At 47.1% G+C, this 24715-nt stretch overlaps 1 protein-coding gene and 1 non-coding gene across 13 annotated transcripts in view; one reads left to right on the top strand and one right to left on the bottom strand.

Moving 5' to 3' along the window:
• Window positions 1–24715, top strand: part of CDK12 (cyclin dependent kinase 12) — a 109065-nt gene that overhangs the window by 76281 nt on the left and 8069 nt on the right. For 4 of the 12 annotated variants that reach the window (XR_002517871.2, XR_002517872.2, XR_002517876.2 and 1 more), the window contains exons 15-19: window positions 9789–9900; window positions 11553–11694; window positions 12702–12781; window positions 15937–16041; window positions 21496–21624. Coding sequence is in view for 1 of the 12 variants with exons in the window: in XM_021928298.2 (XP_021783990.1) it covers window positions 9789–9792 (4 nt within the window). In the remaining 11 variants the exon portion in view is untranslated. Of the gene's footprint in view, window positions 1–9788; window positions 9901–11552; window positions 11695–12701; window positions 12782–15936; window positions 16042–21353; window positions 21402–21495; window positions 21625–22075; window positions 22271–24715 lie in introns of those variants that run through there. The other 8 variants (XR_002517873.2, XR_002517878.2, XR_002517874.2 and 5 more) reach the window with 7 other exon arrangements.
• On the bottom strand, window positions 11349–11458 carry LOC116271210. The gene has a single exon (XR_004179631.1). It is a non-coding gene; the product is annotated as a U6 spliceosomal RNA (small nuclear RNA).

Consider the following 24715-nt stretch of genomic DNA (forward strand, 5'->3'; position numbering starts at 1 on the left):
CATTGGGTGTATCTTGTCTATGTACAGGTATTTTGTAATATATTACATTTTTTTCTTTCAGTTTATAAAAATGGAAAGTGGAGATTGGAAAATTAAATATTTCCTGTTACTATACCACTTTTGCTCCATTGCATTTACTTCTTAATCTGTACCCCCTGAGCATATCTAATCATGTATAAAGGACATTTTTCCTCCACTTTATCTTAGGGGTTCTCTGTCTCAGAATCGTTATAGACTCAAACTCCCCCTCCCAGCAGAAAGTTATCAGGATTTGAAGAGGGGCTTGAAAACGCTAAAGTAGGAACTAGAGAATAAAAAATGAGTTGGGAAAAACCATAAAATGTGATTTTTTTTAAAAAAGTAGAAAAGTTATGCAAATAATGGTACCAAACCATCAAAAGAGTTGAGCTTCATATACCCTGACTCCTCCTGGCAGGAGAGGTAAGTGGGTTTGAGCTCAGCTGTCATCAAGGGAAGTTGGTAAGAGGCTGTTTAGACTCAGAGGATAGTCTTAAACCAGACTCTTCACCACCCACCCCACCCCAGTTCCCATGTTGTTACATGCAGAGTCAGCATGGGGATTAGTGTACCTACCTCTGTTGAGATTTCCTAATGCGTTGCCAATCCAGAAAGCGAATCAAAAAGTTGTTTAAAAGTTAAAGTCCCTATTGTTTCCAAAATCTTTCCCATCTCCACCTGAAGACAGAATTGCTTCGCCTTCTCTTTCATGGCTTAGAACACAGGACAAATTTGCCCCTGTGGTATGTGCTGCAATCCTGCTAGTTATGACAAATAGGCAGAGGGCAGATAAAGTCCACTAGAAGAAAGAAAGAGGGGCGATAGGTATCTGAAGTTGTAAATGGGGTGAACAAGTCATACAAGAAGGTTAAAGGATACACCAGAGCAAGGGAAGTTAGAAGGAAGTTGAATTCAAAAACTGGTGATGATGAGAGTTGCTAACCTGTTTATGAATCCTCAAAAGTTTAAGTGGTGTTCCCTTGCCTGTGGGCTAAGTCACATCTTAGAAGGAGAATGGAGAGCTCAAGATTGTTCCAATTTCTGGAATTATGTGTTCCTGGTTGCAAGTTCATGATTGGGGTGTAAACTTCAACCTACTAGAAAATACTGTTTTCACTTCATAGCAGTGAACATTGAAGCAGTGTCTTTTCAATTCTAGGCCTAAAGGTTGAGGACCTTACTAACCTAGATTTTTCTGTCATACCCAAGGCCATTTCTAACCAGAAACCATGCTGTTCAGTACCTCAATTTCTTAGGCACTGTCCTTTCCTAGATAGGCGTCCTTAACTGTATGGTTAATGCCTTAAAGAAGTGAGCAGTTAATGCTCTTGGTGCTGATCTTGGGATTTCTGTTGTTATTAAAGATTGCCTCATAGCTTGACTGTTTTTTAACTATTGAGTGACTTTTCATATCCTAATCATCCAGAAGTGCTAAGTGTAATGGGAATGGGGAATTCCTCAAGGGAGGAAGCACTCAACCATTCCAAGGGAGAGGTGGAACTGCTGAGTCTTCTGGTTGTCCTGAGAGGCAAGGTGAGCATTCCTGGACACTTTGGTTAATTTTACTGTCCAGGTGTGACAGTTCTCATCTGTAGGAACACCTCCAGTGTTCCTAACTTTAGGAATTCTCTCAAGTAGGAGATTACTCCAAGCCAGAGTTGAAAGACTTTGGGGGAGTATGACACCTGAAGGAATTACTCCTTACTGTACGCAACGGTCTCTCCATCTCCTATTCACCCACTTCTTTTCCTATTTCTCTTTCTTCCCACTCACTATTCAACTGGAATATTTTAGGCCTACCATCGGTATTGATTGCTTAACCCTACCAGGTATTTAGAGTTACTGCTATTTCATAGTTTTGAAAGGTAATTAAGAGTCAATTCAGAAGACAAATGTCTGTCTGGATCCTTAACCTACTGCAGTGGAAAGTGAAGGAGAAAGCAAACTAACCATACTTTCTTATTTCTAGGAGCTATGAAAGGAGCTTTTCATTCGTGTTATGTAGGTACGAATCTTTTGTACCCTTTGTACCCTGGCCAGGAAAGGCAGGGAGTCATCTTTCTGTCTTCCTGCTTCCCCTCTTTCAGCCTTCACCTTTTTATCCTCTTCTTCCATATCCTGAGATTGTTGCTTTTGCTGATGACATTTCTAAGCTCACTTGCAGATGGTGCCTGTGGGAAGTAAAGCTTGGTGAGAAGAGGGCTCTCTGGTATCTAAGAGAAAGCAGACAAGAGTTGCTTTAATGTCCTGATGATTAATCACTGGGGTGCCAAAACACTTTGACCACTGGATTTCTCTCATATCTCTTATCTCAAAAAGTAGTACTCCAAGGCTGAGAGAAAGAGGCTGATTCCGAGTTTGTCTTTCATACCCTCTAAGTGGGTAGTTTGTTAGTGGAGCATTCTTAATTTGCATCCTTCAGCTACAGCATACTTCTCTGGAATAAGAAGGTATAGCCATGAAGTAAATTAACTTAGACCCAGGTTCCCTAGGACCTGTAAATGGATGGACTTTTTGATGTCTTGCTCTGGCATGGTTGTAAACTACAGATAGTATTGATAGCTCTAAAGGAATGAAGGGCATTTTATCCAGGCCAAACCAACCCTGAGGAAGGCAGCATGAAGAAACCTTTAAGAAGTCCACGATATAGCAGTCAGAGCTAAGTAAAGAACAAAGCCTGAGTCTTGGAGGATGTCTTTTCTCTACCTAAGGGGCCTGTCTGATGAACTCTCTGTAGGAGGGGATCCTTCTCCCTCCTGAGTCTCAGAACTACAACAGTGCCTAATGAGGGACACCCTTGTAAGGGACACCTTACACCTTGTAAGGATCAGCTTGTAGACGACCCTCCTCACCAAGGCTAATGCAATTTTGAATGCATTTGGCCCTGGAGAAAACAGGCTGAATTGAAAGACCTAGAGAAAGCTTAGTAGCCTGGTCCCTTTTTTAAAGTCTGGAATTTTTTAGTTTGGTCTTACGCTAGTGTTAATATTTATAATTTCTGTTAGGGGACCAAAAGTCTCAGAAAATGAAGCAATATAAGAAATGGAAATAAGGTTAAGAAGGGAGAACTAGAAGAGTCTGGTAGCTGGGCTGCGGAAAGAGACTTGGGGTATAATTGCTTATTTTTATTTATTGATTTATTTTTGAGATGGACTTGCTCTTCTTGCCCAGGCTGGAGCGCAAGTGCAGTGGTGCAATCTCAGTTCACTGCAACCTCCACCTCCCGGGTTCAAGCGATTCTCCTGCCTTAGCCTCTCCAGTAGCTGGGATTACAGGCGTGTGCCACCATGCCTGGCTGATTTTTTGTATTTTTAGTAGAGACAGGGTTTCACCATGCTGGCCAGGCTGGTCTTGCACTCCTGACCTTGTGATCCACCCGCCTCAGCCTCCCAAAGTGCTGGAATTACAGGTGTGAGCCACCGTGCCCAGCTTGGGCATAATTGCTTATAAAGAGATAGGGATATGGGATGGAGGAAAAATTATGGTTGGGCTAGTGAAATTTATAGGATAATTTTCTTAGAGATTCACAATTCATTTCAGGAAGACCCCATTAAAGCACCACTACTGAGTAAAGAATTCCCCTTGATTAAAGTAGTCTTACCTTTAAGGTTGGAGGATGGGCCAAGAACCCCTAGGATACTATGAAGACATTTTCTGTAGGGAAACCAGAAAAGATGGGCAAATATGTTAAGCAATATATAAGGACATTTACTTAACACTGTTATCTACATAGTTCAAGAGAGTAATTCAGGAATAAGGAGGAATGACATGGATGCATCACATTAAAGTTACTGGTATTGTTTGAGTTTCAAAACTCCTGCAAGTGGTTTTAGGTACGCCAAGTCAACCTAGAGACTAGTATTATTCCTCTGCCACTCATTTTAGGTCCAAATGATGGCAATGCATAGAAGAACAAACGAGAGTATGTGAATTAGTCATAGAATGTTAGAGCTACAAAAGAACATTAGTTTGTTTAGTTCAGTGCCATCTTTAACAAGTAAAAAAGGCCCAGAAAGGCTGAGGAACCTGTATAGTGTTGCGAGAAAGAAGGCAGAGAAAGGGAACTAACATTGTTGGGTACCTGCTATGTATCAGGCACTGCGCTAAGTGCTTTGTTTTTATCTTGATTAATTAGCACCTTGAGGCTAAGGGATAGAATTAATAAAAGGCAAACCTCAGCCAGCTGGGTTCGGTGGCTCATGCCTGTAATCCCAGCACTTTGGGAGGCCAAGGTGGGCAGATCACAAGGTCAGGAGATCGAGACCATCCTGGCTAACATGGTGAAACCCCGTCTCTACTAAAAATACAAAAAATTAGTCGGCCGTGGTGGTGCAAGCCTGTAGTCCCAGCTACTCAAGAGGTTGAGGCAGGAGAATTCGCTTGAACCCAGGAGGCGGAGGTTGCAGTGAGCGAAGATTGCTCCACTTCACTCCAGCCTGGGTGACAGAGCGAGACTCCGTCTCAAAAAAAAATAAAAAAATAAAAATAAAAATAAAAAAGGCTATTATCCTGAGCAATATGTAGGTGATAAAAGGGAGTGGTAGACCACGTTTTCCTCTCTAACCGCACAGGGCTAAACTAGAGGAAGTAAAGAGTCAGCATTTGAGAGTGAGGTTAATCTAAGGAAGTATTTACCAAACTGTTGAAAGAGACTCACAAATAACTTACCATTCCTAGAGACCTTCTAAAACATGTTGATAAGAGATAGGACTGATAGGGACCAAGATTACTCTTGGCTCTGGAATTGATTTTCATTTTGGAAAATCAAGTCATGACCTGAGAATGAGGAATTAATCGTACAAATAGGAAACAAAATGGAGCTTCTCATCCTAAGATGTCTTCATAGAGAATGGTATTTATATACCATGAATGAAAGAGATAAATTCCTTTGGTGACTGTACTTGTTTTTTCTTTTGTAACACTTTGAAGTCATGAAACTGAATTTGTAATCTTGGGGAGATTCAGTGCCAAGTTCAAGGCAGGTGGCAGTTTGAAAATTGACAGAATAAGATTGTGTTCCTCGTGGTTGTTTGATATAATATCCCAATAGTTATACCATGAGGGCTGCTTTGTGGGGAGCATTAATATCATTAGCAGAGGCATGTCCTGAGTACAGACAGGACAGCCTCTGAGGAAGAAGACTGGGGGAGGGTCCCACCTTCAGGAAACTTCTGGGTCTTGTGAGAGAGGTCAGTCTTACAGCTGGTGGAGAGTGGGGAGTCTGTATTTGTAAGTCAACATATCAATGCAGGTTATAATATAAAACTGTTATAATAAGAGGAAACCAAAGCAAAGAAATAATCAGAAAAAGTGGAGTTATTCATAAACAATTATTTGAAAATAAAGAAGATAAGGGACATAGAACAGAAGAGGAAGGTGAGCAGTGGGAGGAATCTCATAGAAGAGGGCTCATGTATGTTTTATGCAGAGGCGGTGAATTGGCTGACCAGAATGGTACAGGAAAGGAGTATTAGGAAATGAAGTTGGAGGAGCAATCTCATTGGGTTCAGTGAGGAATTTGATTTGTTAAGCAGTAGCAGGAAACAGAGCATGATGAGATGAAAATCACATTGAGGACCTTTGTAGCCGTACTTGGTCAAGGAAGCAGAAAAGTTCACTAGAATATTATTGTTCTTGCCAAGACATGAATCACTGAAAGTTTACACTAGAGTAAGACAAGGAGAATCAGAGGAAAGGAAATGGGTCCATAGGAATTAGCAAGGCTTGGTCACAGCTTGGATGTGAAGAGAGGGATAAAAGCCTCAGGATGATGATCCCAGGACACATTTGTGCTGTTGGTGGTGATGAAAGCTTGGTAAGAGGGAACTGCTTTGTTTTTAAGTAGGAAGTGTTTTATCTTATTAACCAATTGATTGGATGTGTCAGTGTTCAGTATTGTGGAGTCTAGGAGGGGGCACTGCCCCTGGAGAATAGTGGAGCATGCACTATGTGTCCAGATGATAACCTGCATGCACCCTGCCCTTTTCAGGTTGAATAACTAGGCAAGAGGGAGTCTGTTGCTAGGGTGTGCCCATAGACTTCAAGAATGCTATCCTACTCTGGATCTGGGAAAGAAAAATAGTATTTTTGCCAGTTTCTTCCCCTTTAATGCTCTGAAAATGGGATATGACTACCCTGTGGCAGCATGTGCCTGTGGATGCACAATTCTCTGGCTTCATTCTTGGAAGGCCTTTTTCTGTCCCTCCCTAGGGATCATTTGTATCTCTGATTCCTGCTCCCAGAGCCATAAAGTGGGAGCCCCCATTTATTAATTGGGTTGGGACTGGGGCGGGGGTCGGCGGGGGACTCTTTAGTGCGGCAGGCAGGGGTCTTCCCGAATAAGCCCATTAGCCAGCCCCAACGGCAGCTGAAATGGGGCCGCAGCCAAGTCCTCTCTGTTTCAAAAACCCTCCATCGCCTGCAGCAGATCAGAACAAGGCCTGCGGGAGCCCTTAGCTTCTGATTGCAGCTGTGAGGAAGGACAAAACAATTTATAGGAAGCCAAGTATCTCCTGTCTCACTGTCTCTTCCTTTCCAACTTTGGGGAAGGGGAAGACTGGGATATGGTGTCGCCTCCCACCATGGCTTCTTACAGGCTTAAAGTAGGAGAGAAAGAGAGTATATGGACATTGATTGAACGCTTATGTCAATGCTGTGGGTGTGTTTACACATGTCCTTGCTTTCTTCTTCCCATCCGCACACAGTTGAGTTGGATTAGCAGCTACTACTTATGTGGGGCTCCCTAGGTGTGTGCTAAGTCTGGCAGGTGGGGAGGTATGCTTATCATGCTCCTTCCTGCCCCATAGCTGCTTTCAGTCTCCCATCTGCTTTATCAAAATTCAGGGTTAGAGTTAGACTGCCTCAACTTCTTTTCCTCTTATTGGGAGGAGTTTGGCTCTTTTTTTTTTGGACAGAGTCTCACTCTGTCACCCAGGCTGGAGTGCAGTGGCGTGATCTCGGCTTACTGCAAGCTCCGCCTCCAGGGTTCACGCCATTCTCCTGCCTCAGCCTCCCAAGTAGCAGGGACTGCAGGCGCCCACCACCATGCCTGGCTAATTGTTTTGTATTTTTAGTAGAGACGGGGTCTCACCATGTTAGCCAGGTTGGTCTTGATCTCCTGACCTTGTGATCGGCCTGCCTCAGCCTCCCAAAGTGCTGGCATTACAGGCATGAGCTACTGCACCTGGCCCCAAGTTTGGCTCTTAAAGGAAGGCCTCCTTCTGAAACGTACTTGTCCCTTTGGTTAAGCCAGCAAGAGAAAGGTAGGCATCTATAGGGGAGTTTCTCTGCAGTGGCCCAGAGAGAAGCTGTAAAGTGCAGGAACGAATGTCTTACTTCCTGATGGAATGACACATATCTTCTCCCTTAGGGAATCATAGATTGCCAGGGCTAGAAAAGAGGTCAGGTAATCTAACCTCTCCCTTTACAGAGCAGGAAACTGAGGTTTAAGGAAGGAAAGTGCCTTGCCCATACAGTCTCACAGCGAGTTAATGGCAGCCAGCCAGAACTAGATCCAAGAGGCCAGAATCTTGACTTCTGCAAGTGGAATGCCCCTGACTTTAAGGTGACCCATTCCTGAGAGCCCTGAGCTTCTTCAGGAAAGGAAGGACGGACTGTGAGATTTGAGGAGGGAGAGAGAGATTGAGGGGGAAAGGTAGATTTAAAAATCATTAGTAGAAAGACTGAGAAATTTTATGTATTTTTACCTTAAAGAATAATCTTTTTTTTTTTTTTTTTTTTTTGAGACGGAGTTTCACTCTTGTCACCTAGGCTGGAGTGCAATGACACGACCTCAGCTCACTGCAACTTCTACCTCCCGGGTTCAAGCGATTCTCCTACCTCAGCCTCCCGAGTAGCTGGGATTACAGACACCCACTACCACGCCTGGCTAATTTTTTTGTATTTTTAGTAGAGATGGGGTTTCACCATGTTGGCCAGGCTAGTCTCAAACTCCTGACCTCGGGTGATCCGCCCGCCTCAGCCTCCCAAAGTTCTGGGATTACAGGTGTGAGCCACCGCTCCCAGCCTCTTTTTTTTTTTTTTTTTTTGAGACGGAGTTTTATTCTTGTTGCCCAGGCTGGAGTGCAGTGGTACAGTCTCGGCTCACCGCAACCTCTGGCCTCCCAGGTTCGAGCAACTCTCCTGCCTCAGCCTCCCAAGTAGCTGGGATTACAGGCATGTGCCACCATGCCCGGCTAATTTTGTATTTTTAGTAGAGACGGGGTTTCACCATGTTGGTCAGTCTGGTCTTGAACTCCCAACCTCAGGTGATCCACCCACCTCGGCCTCCCAAAGTGCTGGGATTACAGGTGTGAGCCACTGTGCCCAGTCTAAGAATAATATTTCAATGACATACAGATTATACAAGTGTAATTTTTATTTAAAGACAAGAGTTCTGGTTCATTGGGAAGCAGATGGCAACCATAGCCAAAGATCCCGATGCCCTCAGAGTTAACCCAAACTTCAAAGAGCATTTTGCAACTATCTCTGGCGGTTGGATAGCAGGAAAAGATCCTCAAAGGCAATGTGAGGAATTCACCCTAAATCTCTACTGAAGCTCCTTTGCTATATTGAAAAGAAAAAGAGAATGGAGAAAGAAAACACATCTGCTAGAAAACTATGGTGGGGGGAGGGGTCCCTGAATGAGAGAGGAGATGATAGAACTCAGCCAAAAGAGATATGTTCTGAGATTACAGGAAAATGGTAAGGGGACCTTCTACTCCTCTCCTTTATTTTAGTTTTTAAAGTTTTGAGTTGTTTGATACTCTCCTTTGATGAGTCAGAAGGAAGGTGGTATGTGGTGATCCACAGTGGCCTAAAAACACTAAATAGTGTGTTCAGTTGGCTGACACACGTTACTGGCTCCAAAAGTCATCTCAGTCTGGTACCAAGACGCCCTTTCCCTCCTTAGACCTCTCCTGGCTGTATCTACAGTCCCTTCCAGTGCTCGCTTTCTCTGAGCGTATGAGTCTGGGAGCCACTGATGAGCAGAGAGTGGAATGCTGGAACATTCCTAGGCTGGAAGCAGAATCGTGAAGGGAGGAGGGCATCATTGGACAGATTAGAAAGAGTTAATGGGTCTAGGGGAGAGGTACTGGGGATCTGCAAAATGAATATTGTCTGCTGCTGATGAAGAAATAGATCCCAGTACATATCCTTTACATTTTGTTCATCAACTCTGATGGATAGCATAGCGGAAATGCGGAGCTGGTCCCATGTAAATTTGTCTCTAGGGAATGTATGATAGACCTACTTGTCCAGATTACATTAAGTTTGCTGTCCTGCAAACCTCCTTTCTCACAGTCAGGATCCTTTTTTGCCTTAGAGCCCTTCTTGAAGAAGCTGTTACGGACGAGAGAGCCACAGGTCCAACCTGGTGATCTGATCTAAAACTAGGTGGCCTCCTCCCAGTCACCTTCTTTTATTAGCCTTATATTAACCATTAACCTTCATTGACCTTTATAATTCTGGGTTTCACAGCTTCTGTTTCTGTTGAATTTCCTAACTTCAAGAACCATGGTTTTGTTCTTATCAGCCTGGGAGCTAGGTCCCTGGAGACAAGAATTTTAGAACAGTTATGACTCTGGAAGTATACTAAGGTTAGTCTGAATCCTTCTGGGGAATTCAGGTTTGAAGGAGTTAGAAGAGTGCTAACATCACCATCACTGTTACCTACCAATGCCATGTTCCCTGGGTGCAAGACAAAAGATGCTGTTTGGTGTCTAGTCCCTTGTCTCATGTCTGATGTAACCTGCCATTTTCCTTTACAGGTAGGAGCAACAGCTGGAATGCCCTCTGAGGAATGCAGTGATGTCCATCAGTCACCTCTCACCCAGAGCCTGGCAAATTCAGTCTCTTTCACAGAACCTAAAGCCAAGCCAGGTAGGGACCTAAAGTCAATCAGAGGCCACTGGCCTGCTTTTGTATGGGATGACCCCACTCCCACCCCACCCCACCCCTGGTCTTAGAGAAGTTTCTTTCTTTTTTTTTTTTTAAATTTTTATTTTTTGAGACAGAGTCTCACTCTGCTGCCTAGGCTGGAGTGCAGTGGCGCAATCTCAGCTCACTTCAACCTGCGCCTCCTGGGTTCAAGCGATTCTTGTGCCTCAGCCTCTTGAGTAGCTGGGATAACAGGCAATCTTTTTTTTTTTTTTGATGGAGTTTCGCTCTTGTTGCCCAGGCTGGAGTGCAATGGCATGATCTCAGCTCACCGCAACCTCTGCCTCCCGGAGTTCAAGCGATTCTCCTGCCTCAGTCTCCCAAGTAGCTGGGATTACAGGCATGTGCCACCACACCCGGCTCATTTTGTATTTTTAGTAGAGATGGGGTTTCTCCACATTGGTCAGGCTGATCTCGAATTCCTGACCTCAGGTGATCCGCCTGTCTCAGCCTCCCAAAGTGCTGGGATTACAGGCGTGAGCCACCACGCCAGGCTAACAGGTGATCTTAGGGAAGTTTCTTATTCCAAAAGATCTCCAGAGGAGTTTCCTTAGCTTTTTATTTGACCCTATTCTGATGTTCTGCCTTCTAATTAATAGATTCTCCCTTCCAGGTAGAGCAGATAACCTCCTTTCTTGGCATTCCTGTTCTTTCCTCTTGTCCAGTTGTGCTAATGGATGTTCCTCGACAGTGGGTTGCTGATGTCAGTTACTGGGTTACTCTCAGCCCTCTCCTCCAGGGCAGCTGCCCCTCTAGCCCACAGCTCCATCTATATACACAGCCCTGCAGGGTCTTACTCCTGTTGCCCAGGCTGTAGTGCAATGGCATTATCATAGCTCACTGCAGCCTCAGGTGATTTTTCCCACCTCATCCTCCTGAGTAGCTGGGACTAGAGGCATGTGCTACCATGCCTGGGTAATTTTTTGTATTTTTAGTAGAGACGAGGTTTCACCATGTAGCCCAGACTGTCCTTGAACTCCTGGACTCAAGCAGTCTGCCTCAGCTACTAAAGTGCAGAGATTATAGACATGAGCCACCCAGCCCCAAAAAGCTTTTTTTTTTTTCGAGATGGAGTCTTGGTCTGTTGCCCAGGCTGGAGTGAAATGGCGCGATCTCCGCTCACTACAACCTCTGCCTCCCAGGTTCAAGCGATTCTTCTGTCCTAAGCTTCCTGACTTCAGGATTCCATTCCACCCTACTATTTTCCATATTCCATTTCATTCCCTCCATTGTCTCCTAAGTTCCATTTTCCTTCCTTCCTTCCTTCCTTCCTTCCTTCCTTCCTTCCTTCCTTTCCTTCCTTCCTTCCTTCCTTCCTTCCTTCCTTCCTTCCCCTTCCTCCCTCCCTCCCCCTCCCTCCTTCCTTCCCTCCCCCCTCCCTCCCTCCCTCCTTTTTTGTGGACCTTTTACAAGTTTCGTGTGTCATCCTTGCACAGGGACCATGCTAATCTTCTCTGTATCATTCCAATTTTAAAAGTAGATGTGCTGCCAAAGCAAGCACTAAAAAGCTATTTTCTATCCCTTTCTTCTCAGTCAAGATAGGGCATTCTGTCTCTTCTCACTACCTCTAATCAGCTTCTTCACTTCCTTTCCAGGTTCAACGGGAAATCCCACCTGTCCAAACACTGTGTGAGACACCAGAAGTAGAGGCCTGCAAGCCTGCTTCCGCCATCTCCGATGCTCAGATGGGACAGGTCACCAGCGTCCTGTGTCTACCCCCACGTTTCTTGCTTGCTGGTAGGTGTGCTGCTTCCCCTACCCATCAACCCCAAACAGGGTTATGTTTCTCTCTCAGAGTATTTTTCTCTGTTACTAAATGTCTCCAACAAGGGGAAGGTCTTGGTGACTTACCTGTATGTCTTTGTAACTTCCAGCCTGAATCTTTAGAGAGCTGCTAACCTCCTGGTATCAAATGTCCATCCTTTTTCTATAGTTCATGACCATTTTTCCCATTTAGTGGGTGTGGGAAGGGACCAGTAAACAGATCTTATTTGGTACTGGAGAGGGAGAGTCTAATGACAGGTAGCCTTTCTTCTGGGGGCTAGAAATCTGAAGCCACAGATGTGCATTCTTCCTAGTTGCTTGCTCCTGGGAGAGTACCTGGATTTTTTTTTTTTTTTTTTTTTTTTGAGACGGAGTTTCGCTCTTGTTGCCCAGGCTGGAGTGCAATGGCACGATTTTGGCTCACTGCAACCTCTGCCTCCCGGGTTCAAGCTATTCTCCTGCCTCAGCCTCCTGAGTAGCTGGGATTACAGGCATGTGCCACTATGCCCGGCTAATTTTTGTATTTTTAGTAGAGACGGAGTTTCTCCATGATGGTCAGGCTGCTCTCGAACTCCGGACTTCAGGTGATACACCCACCTCAGCCTCCCAAAGTGCTGGGATTATAGGTGTGAGCCACTGCACCCGACCTACCTGTATGTTTTGAGGGAATGGTTTTGTGTGTGTGTTTGTTTTTAATAATATCCGGACTGGTCCAAAAGGAAAGATGCTTTATCTAGTGTCTATTTCCCAGGACCAGGATCTTAGGCTCTGAGAATCTGCCCATACTCATTCCCAGATGCCCCCAGGGAGTGGAAAATAGATGGTCATAAAGCAGAATCAACTACTAAGTGTTACTGTCTTGAGCTCAGGTGTCAGCTCTCCTCTGGGGCCTGTTGAGAGTTGGGGGGTCAGGTGTGGGCAGAGCATCTCCCTGCCTCCTGGGCATAGGAGGTGACATCAGGTTATCTTCTTGACCCTAGGCCTCCTCTCTCTGCAGTGCCTCTCTCATCCCTGCAATCCAGACAGCACATGCAGGAGCTCAAATAAGTGCCACCTCTGGGTAAGGTGCTCCCTCTCCTGGTAGGCTTATGGGTTGAGTTAGAGGTGAAGCAGGTGGGCTGAGGTAGACAGAAGGATAGGGCAGGTGTTAGCAAGAAACGTCCCTGGATGTAGTCAAGCAGTAAGTATTCGTGGGGTACCTTGAGCACCAGCATTTTTAACTTATCTACATGTCTGTCTACCAGGTTATCTGATTGCACAGAACAGCCCTGCTAGTTGGGCAGCTGCGGTCATGGTTTCTGCCACACGAGGGCACTGCTGGCCAATTAAAACTCATGCCCCTTAGCAGAAAGTTTGGGAATGAGGGCACCCTTTCTCCAAAACAGGGGTCAGAAACACTCCCAGAGAGCAGGTGCCCAAAAAGTGAGACAAATAATTGGTACCACTTGTTCTTCCTTTAAAGTGGCCTGAGACCTCTAAACACTTTGCCCTAGTGGCCTGACATCTCAATGTGCTTCCAGCTGAACTTGGGAAGCCCCCCTCTTTCCAGGCACTGAACACCTTGCAAAGGTGCTTCTTTCCCTCAAGGTGTAGCAGGTTCCAGCTGTGTGCCCCGTTGTCCCCCTGCCTTAATGGCAGTCACTTTCCGACCCAGACGGTGGAGGTGCCTGTGGTTTTTAGGGGAAAAAAATCTCTTATAATTGTTCTAAGAAAAGTATTTAGTTAGTGAGAAAGTGTTAGGGGTGACTGAAGCCTGGGAGAGTTAGTCTCCCTGTCACCTACTGCAGCACAAACCTATAGAATTCAAGATGGTCTAGTGAATGTTTACAGCCTCAGTGGCTGGAATACACCCCAGGACATTCCAGGGCTCTGAGCCAAAAATGGTGTCAGAAAGCTGGATAGGAGGGTGGGCTGCTTTGGGCCATGAGCCTCATACCCACCCTATATCAGACAGTGTTTCTGCTAGGGGTGCCAAATGGCCATGGGGCCTCTATGGGACTGAGGACTCCACAATTGGCCCTCCATCTCCATGAAGCCCTTCCAGGCTAAACAGGCTAAGGGAGATGACAGAGGTTCTCCTCCTCCTTCCTGCCCCCATGCCTGAGGGCCCCTCCCCAGGAGGACAGCTTGATTAAACAGTCGGTGCTGCTGGAATTACTGCACAGCTGGCGCTCCCCCCAGCACCCCGAGCAGAGCAGCAGTGCAGATTAAAATCTCCAATTAGCGTTAAAGTGAAGTGAGGAGGTGCTGAGGCTGCCAAGGAGGCCAGGCAGGGGCCCTGGGTCGGCAAAACCCCCACTCTGGCCTGGATTCTGAGAGTCACCCTTAGTCACCCCTACTTTCCCAGCTCCTCTCCCAACAGCTTTCAGTGCCCATTAGCTTTGTATCGCTTGGGGCCAGAGGGCTTTGCAGAGGGGTGGAGGGGGGCAAATGCCTTACCTAAAATGCTAGGGATACCATAAGTATGGAGGAGAATGAGAGTGGGTCCGTGCTCATCAAGGGAGATACTCTACTCACTGCCTGCCAGGCAGCCAGGCCAAGGTGACTTCACACTACAGCTCTGCTCCTCCTTTTTGCTTGGAGAAAAGATAAACAGGACAGGTCCTTTTAAGTCCTTTACCTATAAAGTGCTAGGGGACATGATGCCCACATGAACATCTCTCTCTGCATATTTTATCCTATCTGACCCATCTGCTCCCACCCAAGTTATGGCTCCTTCCTCCCTCTCTCCATTCTTCTCTCATCTTTCCTGTGGGCAGTGGTAGGCACAGCCAGGCTTGGGAGCATCACCATGCCCTGCCACCTGGGTCCCAGCCTGCTCCTTGTTATATTCTTCCCAGTTTGGGGAAGAGCAGTGATATGCCAGGAATGGAGGCCTCAGACTCTCCCAATCCCTGATTTTTACATGTCGCCCCCGAGGCCCCTCTGCCATCTACACGTCTGCCCTTCATCCACCAAGCCCAAAAGGAAGGCATTATAGCTAGCCATGCCCTCTGACTGCCCTCTGCCCCTTTAAGGGAAATGGAAATGGGTACCCAGCTGACAACCTACTCACACCTCCAGAAATTAGACACCAGGGCATGGTGCCACCCTCCCAGGCTGGCACATGCTACCCTGGCAGAGGATCAAATAACCCCCCCATCATACCCTGCCCCATGTCTTCCTCTACTCTCTCCCTCATGCTTTCTCTCTCTCTCTCTCTCTCTCTCTCTCTCAGCTGAAAGCACAGCTGAGCCTTAAAAGGGGGGGTTGAGGGGGTGGAGAGACCAAGCTGGGGCAGGGGGGTATACAGCTCCAATAGCACGTTTTCACCTGCCATTTAATTGGATGTATTTTTAATTAATGGGACCTCAGGGACCAACATGAGACAATCTGATATCTGAATAGGGACAGGGGAGGGATTGGGTAAGGGAGGAGGATTGGGCCACTGGGTGCGGTTACCGAGAACCCAGGCCCATCAATCACTGGCCACTTTGCGTTCTGGCATGGAGAATAGCGAGGTGGAGGAGGGAGGGCACTGGGGAGAGGTGCCAGGATTTCCCCCCAACTGCCAGGACCTCCAAACGGATTGGAACTATACTGGTTGACTCAGGTCTGGAGCCCAAAATCACAGCCAGAATATGAGGTGAGGCTGTTTTCTTGCTCCTGGGGTTTTGTCTGGTTGGGCTTGTCCCAGGGAGTACTATAAAATTGTGAAAGGAAGGTGGGGACAGAGCTTTGAGGTCCTTGTAGAGAGAAGACGAGCTATGGACCATAGAACCAGAGACTATGGAGAGACAGAGGAGAAGGGCAGGGTTCAGAGATATTTCTGTCCGTTTTGACATAAAATAAATGCCATGGAGATTACATTGCAAAATGGCATGCAAATGAGGCCTGATGCCTTTTGGGGTATGAATCATAGAACCTTTCTGTTGCAAGAAAGGGAACTTGGCCGGGCGCGGTGGCTCACGCCTGTAATCCCAGCACTTTGGGAGGCCAAAGCGGGTGGATCACTTGAGGCCAGGAGTTCGAGACCAGCCTGGCCAACATGGTGAAACTCCATCTCTACCAAAAAACACAAAAAAATTAGCCAGGCATGGTGATGCGTGCCTGTAATCCTAGCTACTGGGGAGGCTGGGGTAGGAGAATCAGCCTGGGCAACAGAGCAAGATTCCATCTCAAAAAAAAAAAAAAGGGAACTTGGAGCTAATCTTGCCCCACCACTTCATTTTGCAGATATGAAAAACAGGACCCAGAGAGGGGAAATCATTTGAATCTTGTCCTGGAATTGCTTTGTGTTCCTGGATTTGGAGAATTTCTGGGAACACAGGAAAAGGAAAGGTAGGTAGGTGTTGGGGGAGAAAAGTCAAGGGAAGAAGGTATGCAGGATATTATTCTCCATTGCTTAAAGTCTCAAGTTTCTATCCCCTGTCTTAGAAGCAACTTAGGGGAGTCATGGATAGGTTCAGCTTCTATGGAGCACTGTTGCGGGGACATTTCCTCTATACAGCCTGTTCCAGAGGTCATCTTATCCATTCTCTTGCTTCCAAGTACACAAATCCCCTACAGCCCCTGGCCCCTATGGAGTTTTACCGTGTCTTATAAGATCTACAGGGAAGGAAATGCATTATTTACCCCACCTCCTTAACCAAGAAGCAAAACCCCCAATCAAGACTAAATGTTGAGCTTTTTTTTTGAAATCTTATCACATATTTCCCTGTTGCAATATAATAAGCCACTGGAGAAACTTATGCCAAAAAATGTATTAAGGAGTAGTTTTATACCTCTTGTCCCATGGTGAAGCCTAGAACAGAGACATAATTTAAATTCAAGGCCCTGAAGGCTGAATTAGAAACGCTTCTGAATTCATGTGGTGCCATGGCCTTAGAGCTCTTAGACCCCTCTGGCTCTTGTAGTGTTGATGTACACTGGAGAAAGGGGCAAGTTTCCAGCTGTACCCATCCCTATCCCCTTGCTTCCTTCACTGTTCACATGCTAGGGTTAGGAGGGAAGGAATGAAGGAGAAAGGGGGCTCTCCCATTAGGTTGCCAAGGTGGCATTTCTTGCCATCCTCCTCCTTCCTCAGAAAATTCAACATTTTTAGTTCCATGCTTCATGAGACTAAGTTAGGGTAGGGGCAAGGATAGGCACATAGCTTGGAAAGCAGTGCCAGTAAAAACTTTATCACACTACCCAGGCCCCCAACACCCTTCCCCGACTCAAGAGTTGCCTTCTCTTCCCCATTTTATATCCCCAAATCCCCTGAGAAGAGCAGGATCTGCCAGAGTGCCCCCAGCCTCTCCCAGCCCTTCCTTCAGACTGAGTCATCTCCCTGGCTGTCTCATTGCCTGCCTTCTCGACTGCAGACAGGATGAGAAGAGCTCTCCTCAGATCCCTCCAAAACAGTTTGGAAATAATTTATCTAGGACCCCTTGCCTACTTCTAAGGGCCCCAGGGGTGTCAGCGGGAGGAAGGCTGTGCCAAGGGGCTGGAAAGGAAGATTCTCTTGTCAGGGGAGAGCAGATAAAAGCCTGAACGTGGTGACAAGGCAGAGGGTGAAGTTTGGGAAATGAGACCTGTAGTCCCACCTGTGGGGCTGGCTGCCTAATGTGTGGCAGGACATTTAGAGCAAGTATTGTTTGTAGGATTTATTAAATGGCTGCTGTTTACAGAGCTGCTGTTTCTACTCTGGGACACACAGCAGTGGAAAGGAGCATGCATTGAAGGAGAGAGGGTGGCAGGTTTTCCGTAAGCCCTGTTTTTCACCCGTTGTCTATCACTACTCCAACATATTGCAGTCATGTTAGAGCTAGGGCTAAAAGGCCCTAAAAGCATTCAGTCTAATCTGGGCGTTTCTCCAAGGAACAGAGCCTCCTTTCTTGTAACTCCTGTTACAAGATCTGCCTCCCACTCCTAAGGCTTTTTTGTTTATTTGTTTGTTTTTGAGATGGAGTCTCACTGTATTGCCCAGGCTGGAGAGTGCAGTGGCGTGATCTCGGCTCACTGCAACCTCTGCCTCCTAGGATCAAACGATTCTCCTGCTTCAGCCTCCCAAGTACCTGGGATTATAGGCATACACCACCATGCCCAGCTAATTTTTGTAATTTTAGTAGAGATGGGTTTCACCATATTGGCCAGGCTGGTCTCAAACTCCTGACCTCAAGTGATCTGCCTACCTCAGCCTCCCAAAGTACTGGGATTACAGGAGTGTGGCTCAGCCTCTCATTCCTAAGGTTTATACAAGGGTGCCAGGTCTTTGTGGGGAAGAGGGGTGACTTGAAGTGAGTGGAAGTTAAAAATGGTAGTACCGGCCGGGCGCGGTGGCTCAAGCCTGTAATCCCAGCACTTTGGGAGGCCGAGACGGGCGGATCACGAGGTCAGGAGATCGAGACCATCCTGGCTGACACGGTGAAACCCCGTCTCTACTACAAAATACGAAAACTTAGCCGGGCGAGGTGGCGGGCGCCTGTAGTCCCAGCTACTCGGGAGGCTGAGGCAGGAGAATGGCGTAAACCCGGGAGGTGGAGCTTGCAGTGAGCTGAGATCCGGCCACTGCATTCCAGCCTGGGTGACAGAGCGAGACTCCGTCTCAAAAAAAAAAAAAAAATGGTAGTACCCAGAATTTCCTGCACTTTGGAGAAAAGGGACTAGGTGAGGTGCTCAGTGTTAGCCTAGGGCTTAGCTCTTACTCTAATAAGACCTCTTTCCTCCTTCTCCCCTAAATTTTTCCCACTGGTTAAAGAGAGATCTGGATGTCTAAACCTCCCATCTTGACACCTTGGAGTTTATTAAGCAGGTCCCCTCTCTGTAGCTTCCAAAGCCATGAAGAAAGGGAAGAAAGGCCAAGATGGGTAGATAGAGGTGGCAGTGCCATGGTGTCCATCAGCACCCAAGGAGAAAGGCCAAGGAGAAGAAGGTGACTAGAGAGGAAGCCAGGAGGAGATGCCTGCTCCTGAAACAGCATTCTTACCCCATCCTCTCCTGCTTCCCCACTCACATGCTGACAGGGCTGTTTTCCCAAGTGTGGCAGCTCGCCTGGCTAGTGATCCTGCTCTGCTGTGCAGGCAGCCAGCTCTCTGCCCCAGCACAGAGCACATGCTGAGGTCTCTCACACTCCTTTGCTCACTCATTTCCATGTGTCTATGTTGCGGATTCCTAGAAATGAAGGAAGGGACTGTGGGCTTGAAGATAGGAAGATGGCAGGCTCTGGGGCCCATTGGGCACATATCTGCCTGGCTGGAGGAAGGAAAGAGGAAGAAGGCTGCTGGTAGCTCAGCAAGCTCAAGGTTCTGGTGACTCACAGCAGTGGAGGTGGCTCACAAAAACAACAGAGGGGAAGGGGTCCAGGCCTGTTAGAGCTCTCTTTTGCCCCATATCTCCCCACTCTGAGCTCTGTGAATGAAGGTGCCTCATCTGGATTGTGGAGCAGGGGAGGCCCCAACCATGAAAAAAGAGGGAAATGGGAGAGAAGATAGCAGGGGAAACTGAGCATTCCCAGTGAAAGGTATCTCAGTGAGGAAAGGATAGGAGAGGCCAGTTATTCTTGCCCTACTGTATTTGTTGGGTGCACAGGGGGTATGGGGCATCCACCTGTGCTAGGGTAGCTCCGTGCCCCTGGGTACTTCACAGAAGAGGGGCTTCCTAGGCAAACACAATTACTCCTCCCTGTCCTCTCTTGCCTGCCCAGAACTCTAGGTACCCAGCTGACACTAAATTTTTAGAAGTAAAACAAGCTGTGTTATAACACCAGAACCTGGAAGGATAACTGCTGGGTCTCAGTACTCTCCTTTCTGGAAACAGACACCTGGGACAAGAGAGAAGTAGCTAGGGACTCCTACGTTGGCTGAACCAAGGTAGTGGTGCAGGCTGTGGAGGTGGGTGCAGAACCATAGCTCTTCAGACATGTCAATTTCCTCTTCCCTTGTGTGCCAGGTGGGCAGTATGCATTGTCTCCATTTTTCTGAAGGGGGGATAATAAGGTACTGTGTTTGAGGTCACACCAGGGAAAAGAGGCCAGAAAGTGGACCAGGAGAACATTCATGCCTTGGACTCCAGTCCCAGGGGCCTATACTGGATCTGGTAAAGAGTAACAGCTAGGATAGCCGGGTACGGCAGCTCACACCCGTATTCCCAGCACTTTGGGAGTCCGAGGTGGGTGGATCACGAGGTCAGGAGATAGAGACCATCCTGACCAACATGGTGAAACCCCGTCTCTACTAAAAATACAAAAATTAGCTGGGTGTGGTGGTGGGCGCCTGTAGTCCCAGCTACTCAGGAGGCTGAGGCAGGAGAATCTCTTGAGCCCGGGAGGCAGAGGTTGCAGCGATCTCTGAGTTGAGATCGCGCCACTGCACTCCAGCCTTCCAGCCTGGGCAACAGAGCGAAACTCTGTCTCAAAAAAAAAAAAAAGTAACAGCGATCTTACTTGCCAGCATATCCAGACACATAATAGTAAATATCCGGCTGGCGCAATGGCTTACACCTGTAATCCCAGCACTTTGGGAGGCCGAGGCAGGCGGATCACAAGGTCAGGAGATGGAGACTATCCTGGCTAATATGGTGAAACCCCATCTCTATTAAAAATGCAAAAAATTAGCCGGGCATGGTGGCAGATGCCTGTAATCCCAGCTACTCAGGAGGCTGAGGCAGGAGAATCGCTTGAACCCGGGAAGCAGAGGTTGCAGTGAGCCGAGATCACACCACTGCACCACTGTAATCCAGCCTGGGTGACACAGCAAGACTCTGTCTCAAAAAATTAATTAATTAATTAATTAAAAAATAAACATCCCATCTTCAGAGAAGGATGGACTAAGAGGAGGAGGGTTCTGTGACAGAGCCTGAGTTCTCATTTGCCTATTTCTGTTCCTTTCATTGCTGGCAGCTCTGCTCTCCTGCCAGGATGAGGGACCCTCTGCCCACTTGCTCCTGGTGGTCCAGAGATGGCTTTGGTTAGAAAAAGGACAGATGATTAGCCACTCCTTGTGTAGGAAGACAGGAAGAGCTCCATTCCCCAAGCTCTCCTGGGCAGTATGAAAAGCCCCAGGTTCCCTGCTGGGACATATATAATAAAGCTCAGTGCTGAACTAAACCAACAACCTGGCCCTGGGTATAAAAGTAGTACTGTGAGGGGGATCTTGGGTCCACCAGGCCAGATGTAAGCAGGTGTAGGGAGTTCAGCCCTGGGAGAGATATAAGAAGCATGCCATGGCCAGGCGCAGTGGCTTATGCCTATAATCCCAGCCCTTTGGGGGGCCGAGGTGGGCAGATCGCTTGAGCTTAGGAGTTCGAGACCAGCCTGGGAAACATAGTGAAACCTCATCTCTACACACACACACACACACACACACACACACACACACACACACACAATTAGCCAGGTGTGGTGGCATACATCTCTAGTCCCAGCTACTTAGGAGGCTGAGGTAAGAGGATTGCTTGAGCCTGGGAGGTGGAGATTGCAGTAAGCCAAGATTGTGCCGCTGCACTCCAGCCTGGGCAACAGAGTGAGACCCTGTCTCAAAAAAAAAAAAAAAAGAAAGAAAGAAAAGAAAAGAAAGAAAAAAAAGAAAACATGCCATGATACCACATGCTCCCTAATCTTCTACTTTCTCAAACCCTATTTTCTGCCTGCCTTTTCTTTCACCTCCCTTTAGCCAACTTCATTCCTGGCTACCTCATCCCCTCCAGTCTGAAAGGACGTGGTAAGTAGTTGTCTGTTCCCTATGCTTTTCTCTCACTCTCCTCCTCTTCTCCCAGCTCCCAAATGAGAGCTCTCCCTGTTTCAACTCTTTCCAGTGAATGCCACCAGGATCTGAACCCAAGATCTCCAGCCTCCGTCACCATCCTGACCCTGAGAATGCCACTGGGATGGGGAGAACTTGCCAGTCTTCATCCTTCCCCACAAGTGTACTGAGGCCAGGACAGGTATGTCCACTGCCATGAAGGACCCTGCCCTGGAGCAGAGGGCAGCCATAGGGGTACAGTGGGGTCCCAGCCCTAAATGTGTGTATGCCAGTGCATTGGGCACACTGGTTTATTAGTGTTATTTCAGCATTGTGATGCAGAGAGAGTAAGTGTAACAGCTGCTCCTTGCTTGCAGTGTTTATTGTTACCTAGAGACAACCTCCTGGCTTTTTCCCAGCTCCCCCTCCCCCCCAGCCCAACCCCCTCCCTGCCAACAATCCCGCTCTCCCCACACTGATGGGAAATTTATAGCTTGCCCATACCATGCCTTTAACCCTCTCCTGTCCATAGGGTAGATGGGCTGAGGGAAGCCAAGTGAGCGGCAGGCATGCTTGGGTACCAGCAGGGTAGAATAATGTGTGGAGGAGGGAGGGGGCAATTGACACCCCTCCCCTCCATTCTGTGTGTCCAGTCTTAGGCCCCTGCTGCCCTCCTGGCTCTCAGTGGAGAGAAAAGAGGAAGTAAATTTGGACCTAGCCTTGAGATCCTGGAAGAGCTCCTTTGGATCTAGCCTTGGGATCCTAGCATCTCTTCACAAAATTATGATCTTCCTTGGGCATCTTTAAGCCACCAGTTGGGTTGCCTGCACCTGAGCAAATACAGCCAGGTAGTATTGAAACAGAAGGGTAAATACAGAGTGGGAGGACCCTCAGATCCCTCCTTTATGTCTGAGAGAGAGGTAGCTGTAGAGATGTCATATCAAGACAAGAGGCACTGGCTTGAGAAATGCTGGCTGGACTTCTACAGCTGGGTAGATGTCAGACATGAAGCCCGCTGCTGAGTCTGGTGGGAGAAACTGCCCACCTTAACGTCACCCTGAGCCCAGCACTAAGATCCTGAGAGACTGGCCAGGCGCGGTGGCTCATGCCTGTAACCCCAGCACTTTGGGAGGCTGAGGCAGGCGGATCACGAGGTCAGGAAATCAAGACCATCCTGGCTAACACAGTGAAACCCCATCTCTACTGAAAATACAAAAAATTAGCCAGGCGTGGTGGCGGGCGCCTGTAGTCCCAGCTACTTGGGAGGCTGAGGCAGGAGAATGGCGTGAACCCCGGGAGGCGGAGCTTGCAGTGAGCCAAGATCACGCCACTGCACTCCAGCCTGGGCGACAGAGCGAGACTCCGTCTCAAAAAAAAAGGATCCTAAGAGATCCCCGGGTCATTCTCTAAGCTGGTCTTTTTGGTCTGGTTATGCTGCTGCTTTTTACTTTTCCTTCCTGGGTCATTTTCTCCTACACATCTTCTAGTTTGATACCTTGGGGTAGATCCAAGAGACTGAGAAGATGGAGGCATCCTAGTCATGACCTCAACAAAGCTGGGGAAAGAAAACTCCTTCCGTCCTCTCTTGACCTTTCATGGAGGGGCACTATGTCTTCCACTCAGCATCCTCACTGGAAACAGAAGAGAGGAAAAGGCATCAGATTTTAGCAGAAAGGATAGAGGGTAGACATATGGAAAAACTTACTCATGAGATGAAAGACTTCAGATTGGACCTGCTTCTCTTCTGAGATTTTTCTTCTGCCTGCCGGTTTGTTTTTGTGTCTACCTAAGAAGCATTGGATGAACCAGGGTTACTTTTCCAGGCCTCTTCCACACAGCCTCAGCACAGTTTCCATACAGTGCACTGCTTCTCGGTTCTTCTAAATGTAATGTAGTATATATGGTGGTTAGATCACAAGTTTTGGAGACAGACAGCTCTGGGTTCCAGTGCCTTCTCTACCACTTACCAGCTGTGCTACCTTGGTAATTCACTTAACCTCTTTGAGTCCTAGTTTTCTTGTAAAATGCAGATAAACAACTACTCCTTAAGTCTGTTGTGAGAATTTCATGAAATAATGTGTGTAAAGCACCTACAACAGTGCCTGATACGCAGTAGATGCTCACTCAACAGTGGATGGTGCAAGAGTACTACTACTTTTATGAAGTTAGCAGGGCTGATATTGCTTCCAAGACTTTGTGAGTTCCCTGAGATTAAAGGCTGAATGTATGTGCATATGCTGGGGGAGAATGTAGTTTTCTACATGATGTGGAGTAGGGGTGGCCATCCTCTGGAAGGAAAGTAGTCCCAATCCTTGACTCAGACTCCCCAAGAAATCAGTTACCCCATTCCTATGCCTCTCAAGCCAGAGTACCTTGGCCACTGTTCTGCCTGGAAGTTCAGCTTCATCCAGGATGGAGGTGGGAGAGATAGTCATTAGAAGGATAGCAACAACTAGCATTTGCTAGGCACTTTACAGTTTGTTAATTACATTTATCTACATTAACTCTTTTGATACCCAGAACAACCCAGTAAAGAGAACTCCATTTATTGATGCCTGTATGCCAGGCATTGTACTGAGTGTGTTTTTTAAAGTATGTTTAAAGACTATAGAGTATTTCATCCACTGGATATGCTGTGATTTATGAGGCTCATCCCCTATTTTGAATCATTTAGATATTTTTACTATTATAAAAAATACCACAGTGAATATCCAAACAAATAAAACTTCATGCATTTTATTTTATTTTATTTTATTTTTTGAGACAGAGTTTTGCTCTTGTTGCCCAGGCTGGAGTGCAATGGTGCAGTCTCGGCTCACTGCAACCTCTGCCTCCTGGATTCAAGTGATGGATTCTCCTGCCTCAACCTCCCAAGTAGCTGGGATTATAGGCGTGTGCCACCATGCCTGGCTAATTTTCGTATTTTTAGTAGAGATGGGGTTTCACCATGTTGACCAGGCTAGTCTTGAATTCCTGACCTCAGGTGATCCACCCTCCTTGGCCTCCCAAAGTGTTGGCATTACAGGCGTGAGCCACTGCACCCAACCTTCATGCATTTTAAATAGTTAATTCTGAGAAGTGGAATTATTGGTCAATGGATACAAATACCCACCTCCCATGGTTGTGTTCATTTTATTGATCTACCCTAATGAGAATAATAATTATTAGTCTTCCTTGTTGGAATTCTACATTGGAAACACAAGGCGGCCCCTTTTCCCTCCTATACCCAACAGAGACATTAATAATCTATCAAAGCTTTTAAAACTGAGATCATTGTAGATCCACATGCAGCT

This window comes from Papio anubis, chromosome 17, assembly GCF_008728515.1.
Source record: "Papio anubis isolate 15944 chromosome 17, Panubis1.0, whole genome shotgun sequence".
In the NCBI taxonomy this organism is placed as follows: Eukaryota; Metazoa; Chordata; class Mammalia; order Primates; family Cercopithecidae; genus Papio; species Papio anubis.